Source organism: Empidonax traillii, unplaced genomic scaffold (genome assembly GCF_003031625.1).
Source record: "Empidonax traillii isolate 1590-97213 ecotype Southwest subspecies unplaced genomic scaffold, ASM303162v1 scaffold374:size1477467, whole genome shotgun sequence".
Lineage (NCBI taxonomy): Eukaryota > Metazoa > Chordata > Aves > Passeriformes > Tyrannidae > Empidonax > Empidonax traillii.
Window position 1 is genome coordinate 550,886 of NW_020955567.1, and position 15,723 is coordinate 566,608.

Consider the following 15,723-nt stretch of genomic DNA (forward strand, 5'->3'; position numbering starts at 1 on the left):
AATAACTCAAGTGTGGATATAACAAATTACAAGATGACTGACAAACGCTGGTCCAGTAACTAAGAAAGCTTTTGCCCACAACTAACAGCTCTCACTCTGGTAAGGATTCTTGCACCTCCCCAGCAGACTTGTCAGAATGAAGCCCCTGCCTCAGAGGTGGGCATCGTCCCTCAATCTCACCGATCAGCAGTGGCACAAATTGTTTAGGAAATCAGCCAATTCTCAGGACAAAGCACAACACACATGCTTGAAAAATTATCTTCAGCCTTGCTCTTTAATTCAGAAGTGAATGGGGCAAAACTTTCTGAGGAGACTGAGTGTTCCTTCCCTTCAGTATCTACTTGTTCTGATGTTGTGAGAGAAACTCAGTATTTAAACAGAATAAACTATCTTCAAGCCATCATGGCCCATGAGCAACCAACACCTGTATAGAGGAAGGGTATACAACAACAGCACAGAAAAATCCCATGAACACCTTATCAAAATGGGGAACACTAGTTCTGTGTTATGTACAGTGCATATTTATGTGGACCTGGCAGGGGAAAATACTCAAGGACGTTACCAATGAAATGGTAAAGTTAATAGTAAAACTTGTTCCGTGTTTGACTTAATGGAACATTCTGTAGCTTTTTAACACTAAAAGAGACAAGAATATTCAGACTTAATAATTAGAAAAGTATGAAAAAAAAATACTACATGAATACTTTACAGACCTAAACTTTTTAAATTTTTTATATCTGAGAACACTGAAATCCCAGACTAATTCAGGTTACGAGTAATCTCTGGTACGTGGTCCAACTCCTGCTCAAAGCAGGGCCAACTCCTTAGCTAGATCACATTGCTCAAACTGGTATCCAAATGGGTTTTGAATATCTAAGAGGGCAGAAACTGCAGAACATCTTTGGGGAACTTGATCCCATGTTCCATTAACTGTTACGATTTTACCTTCTTTTACTCATGGTATCTAATGAAGATTTCTTTGTTGCAACCTCTGCTCGTTTCCCCTCATCCTTTCACCATGTTCTCCATAAAGAGCTTTGTCTTGACTACAACCCCAATTAGGCAGTTGAAGACAGCAGGAGGAATTCTACTACCAGTATCAAAACTTGTTTGTTTAGAACTACAACTAGGAAATTCCTCTCTATTAGCAGGTTTTTGAAGAACAGGCAAAATTTTTAAGACTCCTACTAGAAATAATTACTTCTGCTATTAAGAAGCTGAAACAACGTAAAACAAAACCAAGAAAACACTTAGCTTGTAAGTTCTTGGAAAAAAACAGAAGCGGCATGCATGGTGCTCAATGGCACAGTAACTAACTACTGCTCCTTCTGCATCAGAAAGAACATTTCCTACTTAGTACCACAAGCCAGTATTGGTCTATTTACTCACTGAAGGATCTTCTGCAAGTGAGAGGAAAGCTGACTGAGTCATTTACTAGAGTTAACCCAAGTTTGGAGGGAAAAACAACAGAGAGGCAGTGTGTATGAAACAACTGTGTGTCTCTCCACAACTTAAGAAAACGTTTGTAAAAGCTCATTCACTCCTTTCTCAAGTTGCGATAAAAGGTACTGCCAATGGAAGCTGCTTACAGAAGAATTAATTTTCATAGTAATGCAGTACTGCTTCAGGGGGAAAAGGGACAGACCCCTTGCAAAGGCTTCTCTCATCTGTCTCCAAAAAATTTAACTTGTCGAATTTGCCAGACACTTTAAAAAAAAAGTCTGGGTCACAAATACTGTCTTTAGGTAAGGTAACACTGAGCACTTACGTGGGGAAGTAAATAGTGCACAACTGATGAGAAACTGTACCGTCAATATACTTATTGTTTTTTTAAAAAGATAGGTAAAGCCTACCTATTTGTTTGATACTGAAAGGAACAGAAACAACATTGCCCACTAATATTAGAAAAATTATACAATGCTTACCTGCGACCACATTCTGAATATTTACCAATATTTTTTAGTATTAAGGCAGCTGTTAATCGGATGTGTTTAGTTATTGGTCCCTCTTTTTCATCCTACAAAAGTAAAGAGAAAAAAATATAAAACCTCTGTAGTTAGTAGCAGAAAACAGTATCTAAAACATGATTTAAACAATACTAACTGTGAAATCTCTGAAGACAAGGTTTCTTGATCCTCTCCTTAATGCCATTAGGGCAGCACTCGGATGATTCACAATGGCCTTCTGTGCTCTGGGAGTAGAGGCAGTACCCCCTGCAGCTGGCTGCCTACATTAGTAAGGAAAGAATTAATAAAAATAAGCTTGGCACTACTTTCTGGAAGATTAACAACTGAAAATTCATTTTACACTTTTTTAACCCATCTGAACAGAGACACAAAGATCCATTAATACTTGGTGCTGATACATGACTGGCCTTTTGTTTCCACAGAAATAAATCTTATTGTAAAGCTTTCAGAAGAGTCATGGGTTTTATTTTATGTAAAAAACCCACTTCTCTCTTGAAGTCCTGCTCATCACCCATGACATTTGCGATGGAAAAGTAATATATTGTACTAATGACATAGCCACTTCCTGCAGTGTACCAATTGAAAGGAATGTTTTATCAGACAGGCTTTAACAAGAACTATGATACCAGCTATACAAATGCCATCTGAGAATTGGCTAGAGAACGTCCTTAAAAAATAGCTTTTCAATACTTGACACAGCTCATTGGGGCCATTAGACATTAAGACAATACAAAATACCTATTAACTGTGATTAGTGAGAAGTAATATAAAAACATAATTTAAGCTCTGATCCAAGACATAAAACATGTAATTGTTAAATCAGATCAAACATTTGTAAAACCAATTACCTGTTACTGCAGCTTTTAGAATGATTGATAAATTAAGCAGGGTATAACAAACATAGCAGAAGCAATTTCTCCATTTTCAGTATTAAAGTCAAAGCTCTATTTCATGTAAAACTTTGAAATTACTCATATTATTAGAGTTTAGAATGTATAAAAAGCAACTTCACTTCATAAACAAGACTCATAATGTCATCCTAAAGAACAATTTGCAGTACTGATGGTGAAAAATACCATCATACTTCAATACTTTATACAATATTACTATGAAGTCCCTTAATACCCTATTAGAACCTGGTTAAGAAGTGCAAGTAGTGCTTACTTGCAAAGGTAGCACAAATCAAAAGTAAATGTTCTATTTTTTACAATTAAAGTTAACATATAAGACTATTATTTAAGTATCTTATACTGAAAGTGAATATACTAAGAATAAAACTGGAATTCTCTATCAGAGAATTTCTTTATAATCTGAAATTCTAACAGCAAGAAAACTCAGCTAAAAAGTAAGATATAGTAACAGACCTCTCCCTAAAAACTCCCCCCTGAATGGAAATAAAATATACAATATATAGAAGAAAATAGATAATATATAAAATAAATAAAAAAGCTTTATGAAGTAAAAGGGCAGGGGGCTGAATTAAGAAACTGTTGGGCAATTACATGTTTACAGAACACTGAGTACCACAGCAAAGGAATTATTATGTTCATTTTTGATTTCTGGAACATTTTGGTTTTCCTTTAATTAAGAAGCACAAGGATTCATCAACAGAGTCTGTTCCAAATGTCTCTAACAGCTATCATATCATATTTAAGAAAGTTGAAGTACTATTGCCTTGATTCTAAAAATATTGAAAAAGGCACAATAAATTAGGAAGATATTAAAAGATTATCTTCTATTTTTAATTTTTGGGGAAAAAAGAAATTGATAAGAAAATTACTGAGAAAATTACAAGTGGCTTGAGTTGTGTCTGTGGGCAAGTATCTCCTCAAGAACCATCTAGATTTCCTGAATTCCTTTAATTATGTTATCAACTTAACTTCAAACCATACCATTCAAGTTATGATTTAAAGCTATCTCCTGCCGCACTCCCATGGTGCATGAAGAATAGTTCTGGTAACTTACGCTACCAACCTTTGCTTCAGAGGCAACAAGGAGAAAAAAGATGAATCCTAAAAGATTCCAATGCACAAAGCAACAGTAAACTAACAGTTAACTGTTAGTGCTACTTGACCTTCCAAAATGTAATATTCAGCTACCTCTGAAAACCAGAAGAGGAGGTGTTAAAATAATAAAACTTGAAAAGCAAAGAAATACAGAATTAAGATAAAAAACCCAACTTTGTGATGCAGCTTTATTTTTCCTACCTGGTTCTAACAAAACCTATTACAGATTTTTTCAACTGCGTATGGTGCTATGATAGACCAAAATGATGATTTCGGGCCCTTGCTTGTTACAGGGTGTTCCACACATTTTAATTCCAGCACAAATAACACTACCGGCATTCTCTGAGGTAGGTCTAAGTTTTACTAAATGGTGAGGGACTAAGTGAAAAAAGTTCACCTAATTAATGCCTAAAAGTTGATGACTTACACATGCTTTGTCTCAGTACCAGTTTTTAAAGATGTTTCAGCTCCATACAAGAGTTTAATGATATGGACTATCAGTGGTGCCACGATACATCTGACACACTTCTAGGACTCAGCAAAAATTAAGCCAAAACCTTGTAAGACAGCTTTCAGACATAACCGTGTAAGACAGCTTAAGGTGAGCTGTTGGAGTGAAACTAGGGTTTTGTCTGACAAGTCACTGATTTTCTGAAAGCAAATTATCAGGTCTTGTCTCCTTCATGTAGCTGCTGAATGCTCCTTTCAGTTACACAAATAGAATTCTGTGGCAGTGCTGGAAGATAACGTGGGTTACACACTTCATTTAATCAAAATATTCCTGTTTGTTGATTTCTTATTTGGTAAAAGACAGGAGGGGAGAGAGTAAAAGTAATGGAAAGGGAAAATCTGTGATTTCCTAACAGAGGTGATAACTGTTGTGAGTGCTGACAGAGAAAGGTCTCATCCCTTCCTTTTGTTCCAGCCCACCTTCTATACTGGTGCTCCACTGACACTAAGGTAAATGTATTCCACTCATCTGGCAAGCCCACTCTTTTGATTTATGAGTGGGTTCTTTTAAACAAATTGATTTACCAGGCAATCTAACAAAAACTAAAGTTAGTTCTCTCAGTGTAAGCAATGCACAGCTGTGAGAAACAAAGGATGTCAGAGAGTCGAAACATAGAATCACTTAAGTTGGAAAACATTTCTAAGTTAGCGAGTCTAACCATTAACCACTACCAAGTGCACCGCTAAACCATGTCCCTAAGCAACATATCTGCATATCTTTTAAAGACCTAAAACATCCTACTTTGAGCGAAGAAGTCCTTATTTCAATTTGTAGCCTGAAATCACATCCTTAGATTCTTGTGATATTGCATCTCAGTATTTCAGCAAGAACTGGTTATGCATATAAATTCCTGTTTTCTGAATATGACCTAATTAGGGAATTCTGCCTCAGAAGAAGGGGTGTATGAACAGTTTTTCTCCTTTGAGTAATTGTGCCAGTTTTAAAGAAGCCTGTAAGGACACATAGCTACTGGATGTGTTATCTATGTGATAGAACAGTTTGAAAAGGCAGAGCTGAGATCACATCATGTTAGTAGAGGTGTCAGCCCTACACTTCCCACTTCCCAAGTATTTAAGACTACATTAGCATAATTCTTCATTTTGTGGTTTTCCTGAAGTCTGTGTTGTTCAGTTTAAGGAAACAAGGAATCATAAGTCTGTGTTAAGATTTATTTTTATATCAAAAAATAAAATAACTCTCAAACTAAATTTCTCAATTTTCATAACTCAACTCCCTCTGCTGCCTCCAGCAGCTTAGTAGCAATTTTACTAGCCACAGAACAGACTGCCAAATCTGACTGGGACCACGTAATTACATCTTCAGCTTGCAACAAACCAATTCCAGTCAGTTACTAACAAAGACCTAGTCTTAATACATTTATTCAAGTAACTGAACTCTGAATAACTCCAATATTAAGACTGGCATCCCCAAAATCTCAAACTAACAGGGCCTGTGCTCTCCAATATTAATTCCTGATGGTTGAAATCATTCTGGGAAAGAGAAGAGCCAAAGCTGATTCCAGGTAGCAATAAAGAATCTGAAGACTCAGAGGAGTCTTTCCTTTATCTTGCTTCTTTTTTAAAGGAAAGTTTATTACAAGAGTCCTGAGATCAAATCAGCCCAAATTTAGACCACAAAACTGGAAGGAATATATCAAGTTACCAGACAATCCATCTCAGCTGTATGACAGAGATGAACTTTACACAACCAGTAAATCCATTTAGATTATAAGCACTTTCCTGGTACGAGAAACGTTATAAAATGCTGTCCAGTTGGGGAAAAAAAGGAGAACATGCTGAAAACGATGTTTATCATATAGTATTGATCCATAAACCTTAAAGGATTACCTGTTCTTTTTAGGATAACTGCAAACGCATCTCCCACATCAGAATCTATTCCCTTCTTTTGTCTATTTTGTCTTACTGTAACAGACCTCAAATTTGATTACTGTTACAGACTCTTACATATGCAGAATTTCACCCGACAAGCCAAGTTACATAAATTCTTCCAATAATTTCTATTTCTCTTATTTTCCCTATCGCTCATGAGGATCAAGTCTCTTACTTATTGGAAGGTTTCTGATTTCCTGCTTGCCCTTGTTCATCTTGCTTTAATCCTGCAAGCAAAGCATCTCTGGAACAGTGCTTATCCTGTTTGGGGAAAAGAGAAAGACAGTAAGAAAAGTTTGTGGAAATTTACCATGAAATTCCTAATGTTTTCTGAAGTAATATGTGAAAGAAAATCTGTACCTGTAAATGGGTAATGAAGGAAAACCTCTGCCGCTGGAAAGGTTCACATCCCTCCCATAAGCACTGCCCTGGGTAGACGTCTTTTCCTCCATGTTCAGTTGCTGCATGATAGAAAACCTGTGATGGTGTCTGAAACCACCTACAAAAAGAAGGGGAGAGGAATTTAATTTTTTTCTTTCCCAGTTAATGGTAAGCACAAATATCACAAACATTAATCCCATGAACTTATTTTTTTTCTGAATTGAGACATGCTTTGATACATGAAAAGTTGTAAAATTTTACAGAGAAAAGCATGTACATTTATTACCAGTGAGCTACCAATAAATGTCAGTGTGATTTCACCAAATTCGATCGAAATATCATAGTTCTGTTTTTCTGGTTATACTTCAAAGGAATAATGCATGTTGATTCCAGAAGACCCATTCTCTCCTATCAAGTAAATCACAGCAATAAACTATGAACAGCTATAAAAGATGAGCTTCATGTATTCATTTTCCCATTTTCCTTCTTTACTGGCAGTCATACTCAGACCTTATTTAAACCTGAATTGGGAAAAAGAGATGTATACCATACATCTTATTTGTTCTCAATACCACAGACTTGGCAAAACTGACAGAGTAAGAGATCAATCAAAATTAATGCTCTTTAGCACCTGAATTCTAAATAATTGGAAAATTGCTAGAAATCATTTCTTGATGTGCACAGAAGTTGAAAAATGTCAGTTATTTGACACTTTTTAACATCTTCCCTTGAGTCTCAATTTTTGAGTCATAGAATCATAGAATGGTTTTGGTTAGAAGGGACCTCCAAAGGTCATCTAGTCCAACCTTTTTGCCATGGGCAGGGACAACTTGCACCAAACCAGGCTGCTCAGAGCCCCATCCAATTCGGCCTTGAACGTTGCCAGGAATAGGCATGCACTGCTTCTCTGGGCTACCTGTTCCAGTTTTTCACCAAATAAAAATGACTTTCCAAACCCTCAAACTAAGCACCTTGCCGGCTAACAGCCCCCAAAGCAAAGGACACAAAGCAAATTAGGTGCTTCTGCATGAATACAAAATATGAAGTTGTCCTATGCCTGGCACTCTAATACTCTCAACAGCGTATTATGTGTTTTCTGCATATTTCTATTTGGTGAAAGCAGAGGTGTGACATACCTTAACAGTGAGTTCAGCCTGGTAAGGGCTTTCTTTCATTTCTAAGAAAAGTTACAACTCACTGTGAATGCCACCTCAAAATACTGGTGAATTAACAATTCTTGGATCTCTATTTTCAAACTGTCATAGCATCACAGAATGGTTTGGGTTGGAAGGGGATTTTGAAAATCATTGAGTTCCAATCCCTCTGCCTGGGGAAAGACACCTTCAATCAGATCAGGTTGCTCAGAGCCCCATCCAACATGGCCTTGAACACCACCAGGGCTGGGGCAACCACAACTTCCCTGGGCAACCTGTTCCAGTGCCTTACCACCCTCACAGTGAAGAATTTTTTCCTAATATCCAACCTAAATATACTCTCTTTCAGTTTAAACACATTTCCCCTTGTCTTCTCCCTACATGCTTCATCTTTCCTGTAAGTTCTCTTCAGGTACTGGAAGGCCACAATTAGGCCACCCTGAAGCCTCCTCTGCTCCAGGTTGAACAATCCCAATTCTCAGAACCATTCCTCATAGGAAAGGTGCTCCATCCCTCTCATCATCTTGGTGTCCCTCCTCTGGACTCACTCCAACAGGTTCAATGTCCTTCCTGTGCTGGGGTCACCAGAGCTGGATACAGCACTCCAGGTGGGGTCTCACCAGGGTGGAGTAGAAGGGCAGAATCACCTCCCTTGACCTGCTGGCCACACTGCTTTTGATGCAGTCCAAGACGTGATTGGCTTTCTGGGCTGCAAGTGCCCATTGCCGGCTCATTTCCATCCTCTCATCCACCAGCACCCCCAAGTCCTTCTCAACAGGGCTGCTCTCGATCTGTTCATCCCCCAGCCTGTACTGATACGGCGCTGGCCTGACCCAGGTACAGCACCTTGCACTTGGTGTTGTTAAACCTTGTGAGATTCCCAACGGCCCACTTCTCCAGCTTGTTCAGGTCCCTCTGGATGGCATCCAATCCTTCATATGTGTCAACAGCACCACTCAGCTTGGTGCCATCTGCAAATCTGCTGAGGGTGCACTTCATCCCTCTACGTCGTTAATGAAGATATTAAATATCCCTGGTCCCAATATGGACCCTTGAGGACACCATTCGGCACTGATGCCCGTTTAGGACTCTGAGCCACTTGACCACTGCCCTCTGGACGTGACCATTTAATCAATTCCTAATACACCTAAGAGTCCACTCATCAAATCCATGTCTCTGAATTTAGAGAGAAGGTTGTTGTGGGGGACCACATCAAAGTCTTAGCAGAAGCCTAGACAAATGACATCCGGAGCCCTTCCCTTATTCACTGATGCAGTTAACTACATCACAGAAAGCCACTGGGTTGGTTAGACAGGATTCTCCCTTGGTGAAGCTCTGTTGGTGGTCTTGAATCACCTCCCTGTTCTCCATGTGCCTTAACATACCACTAGGAGGACCTGTTCCATGCCTTCCCAGGCACACAGGTGAGGCTCAGGTCAGTAGTTTCCAGGGTTGTCCTTTCTTCCCTTCTTTAAGATGGGTACATTATGTTTCTCTTTTTCCAGTCACCCAGGACTTCCCCTGACTGCCATGACTTTTCAAATATCATGGAGAGTGGCTTGGTAACTACATCAGCCAATTCCTTCAGGATTCTAGGATGCATTTCCTCAGGTCCAACAGAAGTGTGCACATTTGGGTTTCTCAGGTGGCCATAAACCTGATCTCTTCACTTACAGTGGCAGGGACTTTGCTTTCCTAGTTGTTATCCTGTTGTCCACTCGAGAGGTGTAAGAAGAGAGGCTGCCATTCAAAGGCAGTTGTTGTTAAGAGGCAAAGAGTTGTTAAGTAGCTCAGCCTTCTCTGTGTCCACTGTTACCTGTTCACCAGCAGGTGTACACCTTCTCTGACCTTCCTTTTGTGGTTAACATACTTGTAGAAGCCCTTCCTGTTCTTCTTTGCATCCCTTGCCAGGTTCAGTTCCAGTGTTGCCTTTTTCCTTAACACTCCCTACACAACTGTACTTCTTCTCTATACTCTTTCCAGGTTACCTATCCTAGTTTCCACTGCCTATGCCTATTTGCTTCTTGCCCTTTAGTTTGACCACCAGTTCCCTACTCAGCCACACGAGCCTCCTGCCTTCCTTGCCCGATTTCTTGCTCCTGGGAATCTCTGGTTTTTGCTCTCTATGGAAGACTTATTTAAAGATCTGCCAGCTCTGTTCCGCTCCCTTGTCCCCAAGGGCAGTCTCTCAGGGGATCCCACTGATCATCTCCCTGTAGAGCTGGAAGTCAGCCTTCTTAAAGTTCAAGAGCCTGACCTTACTCCTTACCTGACCTATACTCCTCAAGACTGCAAACTCCACCAAAGCATGATCGCTGCAACTTAGGCTACCTCCCATCTCATGTAGACAATAGAAGTGTTATTGTAACATACATCAGATGGTAAAGGAGAATCACTGAATTTCAAGAAGTAGGACATAAAAATAATGAATGATTCCAAGTGTAGATTTTTTTTTTACCCTAGATATACTCTAAAATGTATCTCAAGTGTTACAAATTATGTCCTTTACTTCAACAGAGAAAAAAGGGCCAAAAGATTCAGCTGTGCACAATTCATTTCAAAACAACTAACCCAGCTCATCAACACCACCTTAAGGCTTGGACAGAAGAGGTGTAGCTGCTGCCCTTTGGGAAGTCATTACCACCAGCTGTTCTCGCACACCTGCTGGACAGATGACACTGGTGCCACAGTCTTACCAAAGGGGAAACACATGTATGTATCCACCTCAGCCCCTCTGGTTTCACATGCCAGTATTTTAATTTCAGTTAACAAGAAAAGTATTCACGTTAAGATGCTTGACTGAAATCACTGGGATGATTATTTGACTGAACTCACATTTCCTCTCCAAGAGGATATGAATTCCCATCAGAGACCCACAGCAAGCAGTCAAGGATGAAGCAACATCTACAACCCACAGCAGTCATTTACGGACATGTCCGAGTCAGAGCTCCCAGCATACAAACAGCAGATCAGTAAGTGCTTTGATCCAGCCACCTCCTTCCACATCCTACTCAGCAGTGACCATTATGCAACATACTTGCAGTCGATATCTAGGCCTAAGTGTACCGTTACCTGAACAATTTAAAGATATCAGAGAGCTAATTTCACCCAGAGACAAGTCTTAGCTATAAACTGAATCCTACCGCAATAACCATTTGTAATACAACAAATTATCTTTTGTACAGGCAATAAATATTACTCTCTTAAGAAGCATTCATCTTTTACATGATAGTCAGCCTTTACTGAAGGGAAGCTGGGAAGCAGAAATACCTGCTTCTTGCTCTTGGTCCAGGTATCCCATTGTGGGAAATGAAAATAAAACGTTTTACATCTGCATTGGCTCAAAAGTTGATGTTTCAGAGGACAGAAAAATGCCTTTCCACAATAAAGGGGAAGCCAGTATATAAACTTAAGCCTGGCAAAACTTATTTATGAATAATTCCTGGCACAGATGAAACAAATTTCATGGCAGAAGTGAAATCCAAAATATAGTGTAAAACATTTTATTCAACATGGCAAGGCTTTAGAAAAATAAAATCATTTCAGCTATGTTGGCTCATTCACTGTTTAATGTGAATTGTATTGTGCATGTCAATCACTGATCTAAAGATTCAAATTTACTACCATTTTGCAGAGAAAAACTATTTTTCCTTAAAGAACCACCTAACTATAAAAGGTATAAGTACTGACAATATGGTCAGTTCAGTCTAGACTTGTTTCACACTTAATTTCTCCAACATTCTGTTCAACCCCTGAACAGAACATTAAACTAATAGCTGACATGACAGGCAGTGCAGATTTGATAGCATTTTCAATTTACTTTTTAAATACCAAGCAATTCAAGAGCAGACAATTCAACAGCAGCTTTTAAATTAAGCTGCATACAATTAGCAGTACTTGCAGACAGCTCAGGTTCAAAGGAAAACACCAACTTTCTGTTACAGTCTCAATACAAAATAGTGTGCTGATTGACACCTTTTAGAGTTCTACTTCCACCTCAGATACTAAATCTGAATACATCTGCCAGCAGCCAATCATTACAACTACTTGCATAATTCAGCCTCACTTCTTGTGGTCTTCAGACACTGCTAAATCTGTGGCATTTTACATCTTGGTCTACTGTTTCCTAATTCAGTTCTAAAAAAAACCAAACCAAATATAACGCCCCCTCACGCCACTGGAATGCTGCTCACTGCAGCAGCCAAATTAGTGGGTAGGAAAGAACATACTATTTTATTTATTTGCATTTATTCTGATTCTTGATAAAATGTTTTTTAAGGCCTTCACTGCCTTCTGCAATGTATCTTCAAAGGGAAACATAATGCTAATATTCTGTAAGAATTCAAGAACATGTATAGAGAAACAGGTGAAAATTACTGTTTCAAAGTGTCTGCTGTCCTATCTTTCCAGTTAACTACAAACATCATGAAAAGACCCCCACTGTTCTATCATTCTACTGTGATAAATTGTTTGCCTAATCTTAGGAAAAAGAAAATTGCTAAGCAATCATGAATGAAACCAAGAAGTGAATCTGAAGTCCACACAGACTAATAACCCACTGAGAAGAATCTTTTTGTTTCCTGCTTAAACAACTCAATAAAAACCCCAAGATTGAAAGCTATAAATAAAACAGTTAAAAGAACAGGTGGCAATTCCAGGTTCTTCTTTATGTCTGTTAAAATCAGGAATACTACAGGAGATTTGATACTCCCGTTCTTAATCAGGCTGTTCAAGGAATATGAACAAACACTAGACGTTTGAGGAAAATGCTAACTTAACACTTTGGTTCTCACTTCACCACATAGAACACCTAGGCTGGGACTGAAGTAAGTATTCTAAAAGTGACAGCATAAAAACAAGAGCTGTGTGTCACATGAACTAAATCTATCAATGCTGAGGGCTTTTGAAAAGAATCAAACTTAACCATGAAAAAAAGCAGTACAAGAAGTATAAACCAGAGAAACTAAAGCAACAGAAATATGCTTGAAATAAAATGCAGAGATCAACTCGTAAAATATCAGCCTTGTAGTCCTTAACCTCAGCCTCAGGAAAACCTTCTGCAGTAATATTTTAAGACAGACTACAAAAAGACTAACAATGTAAGGTAATCAGAAGTGTATTGCTCCTTCTCCTGCCTCAAAAACCTGTCTGCACATATTCCCATTCTAGTTCACATGTGACATCAGCTTATTTCATGGTCAGATGTCACCTCAACACAACTTATCCTATATAACTTTAGACATGGATGAAAATTGGTGACTTATGCTTTAAAACTGCAGTTCAGGAAACTCTTCAAGATGGTATAAATTGGCAAGGTTTCTGCTTGAAACCACCCCAGCTTTTCATTTCCAGCTCAATACAACCCACTCTCATTCCTACATAGGTGTTAATGCATCTATTATGCAGCCAGTAGAGTATGGTTCTACGGTTCTATTTATTAGTAGTAAAGGAGGAAACTACAAAGTAAGTAAAGCCTTACATGTATTTCTTACATAGAGAAGTATCATCTATCAAAGAAAGAAAAATCACTTTTAAGGTGAAAACAGTGACCTAAAAAGCGACAGACCTCTACAGTACCAGTCAGTCTTATCTAAAATCTGTGTGTCTTACACTGACTTAATGACCTTAGAATTATGTTTGTAAGGAATGAAAAGAACCAAAAATTGCACCTTCAGGGGTCTACATAATAACAGTCCTTCAGTATTCCTATAATTCTGTTCAAATGCCTCATTTTCACTATCAGTTCCGTATATTCAAACTTCTCCATCTTTTCATCCCAACTTTTTGAATTTCCCACCAGCTTTCTGTCAAATCAGTTTGTCTTTATGATCCCTTTGACTTGCCCTACAATGGTGAAGTGTCTCACCCTTGTTCATGCCCTTCCTATGTATTACACAATTTTTCTCACTGTTTTCAGAGTGGCTATTTGACAACTGCCTTTGTTTCACCAATCTCTGCCCTCACTGGAAATTAAGTATTTTCAGAAAGCTAAGTTGTTTTAAAAACCGGTGTCAAGATCTATATTGCTACACAAGTCATATCATGTTTTTATAAGCCTATACCTAAATGTCTTCTAGCTCATTCCTCTCTAAGGACAACAGCAGCAAATCAAGAAAAGTCTAATCATTGCTGCCTAGTTTTAAGGCTGAGTTTCTTTTTATTTCCTTTCATGACAATGGTGTCCTGTGGCACACAAATAGTATAATTACTAAAATTAGTCATAAGCTAAGTAAGACTTTGACCAGGACACAGAAGTGCAACTGCAAAACTGGAAACACAAGAAAATGTCAAGACATGATTTGTAACTGGAATACAGGAACTATTTTTGTATTTGCAACACGGAGAACAACTGTTTTATTTGTTAATGAAGAATCAACATACTACAAGAAAGCCACATAATACTAATTTTATGCTCTCAAGTATAATTGAGAGCAATTGAGTGTTTTGCCCCCACCTCATTCAGTTTCCTCCGCATTTTCACTTTTTCTTTTCCCCACTGACAAAGTATAAGGTAACTTAAGGAAACAGAACTGATAGAACTTGTAGGATCACCTTCTATATACAAGCATCTGTTACATATTAGTAAAAAGTAAATAAAGGAGCCAGTTACTTTTTACAAGATTGCCACAGACACATGAAGTTCTGTCCAGGTTTTTTCATCTGCTCTGCATGCTGACTTGCTGCAGTGTATGACGGTGGCTGCAAATTGATCTGCTGGCCCGGTACTTGTACTGTTGGTATTGACGTTGCAGGTGTGCTCTGTAGAAAAAGTTAAAACATAGTTTTAAACAGGGTTTATTTGAATACTTAACATGCAGTTTACTGTTTGCCGAAAGACCTTTTGTTTTACACAATTTTTTTTATAATCTACCACAGGTTTTCAGTTTTTGACACTCTGAACTCTGAATAAGTATTAATAGATAAAATAACATGAGAGACATACAACTTTTACATTGTCATAATTATCTCAAAGTATTTAAAATTCAAATTAATAAACTTTATGTTCACATCCAAACACAGAATTATGACTAACAAATTTCTCAAGGGCACTAGCGGAGCAAGGGTTAACATTATTTTGCAAAGACTTTGTTTATAATTTAGGAAAAGAAAAAAAACCCTGCAAACTCTAGGTGCTGCAATATCATCAGCATAGGGAGTAGTTTTGCTTTCCTATGTAAAAGTAAACGCACCAGTGAGCCCTGAAACGTATAAAACTGCTATATGTTGTTTGATGAAATGTTTTATGTACTGCATCTGTGGAATTCTTGAACTGCCACACTAATATGCATCAGCCTCCGTTACAGAGCGCATACAAAAAGGTAAACGAACAATACTTAAGAAACACTATCAATGACCAATAGGCTCCATCTACGACATACCATTTTCTCTATAAATCTTGGCAAATGATATAATTCTTCAGGTTCTTGTAAAACCAGACAGCACACGCACCTTCATACAGAGCACCATGTGCCCAGAATGCCTAAATATACTGTACAACTTGTATACAGTGAAAGAGAAACACTTCAGAAAGGAAAAAGATGTTGCCCTTGCTAAGTAACAAGACATTATTTTAACACTGAACTAAAATTATCTTTAAAATTACCTAAAAATACAAAACCAAAGCAATTTTTTTTCTGAGAAACAGATATAGAACACTGAACTTCCTGTCTCAGAACAGTGTTTATGCAATAATAGTTTCTCTTCTTTCTTTTTTTACTGGAAGGCTCTAGCCAGCAAGGTGTTTATAAGGATGATGACAAAAAAAAAAAAGTTAAGCTTTTGAATATTATCTAGGAATGAAGACTTAACATGCTT

General features: G+C 38.1%; 1 protein-coding gene across 1 annotated transcript in view; it reads right to left on the minus strand.

Annotated features, from left to right (window-relative positions):
* Positions 1–15,723, minus strand: part of ARID2 (AT-rich interaction domain 2) — a 104,498-nt gene that overhangs the window by 2,101 nt on the left and 86,674 nt on the right. Inside the window, exons 16-20 of the mRNA XM_027892908.1 lie at positions 14,519–14,667; positions 6,734–6,872; positions 6,549–6,634; positions 2,104–2,227; positions 1,926–2,017 (exon numbers count right to left, since the gene is read on the minus strand). Of these exons, the coding sequence (XP_027748709.1) occupies positions 1,926–2,017; positions 2,104–2,227; positions 6,549–6,634; positions 6,734–6,872; positions 14,519–14,667 (590 nt within the window). The remainder of the gene's footprint in view (positions 1–1,925; positions 2,018–2,103; positions 2,228–6,548; positions 6,635–6,733; positions 6,873–14,518; positions 14,668–15,723) is intronic.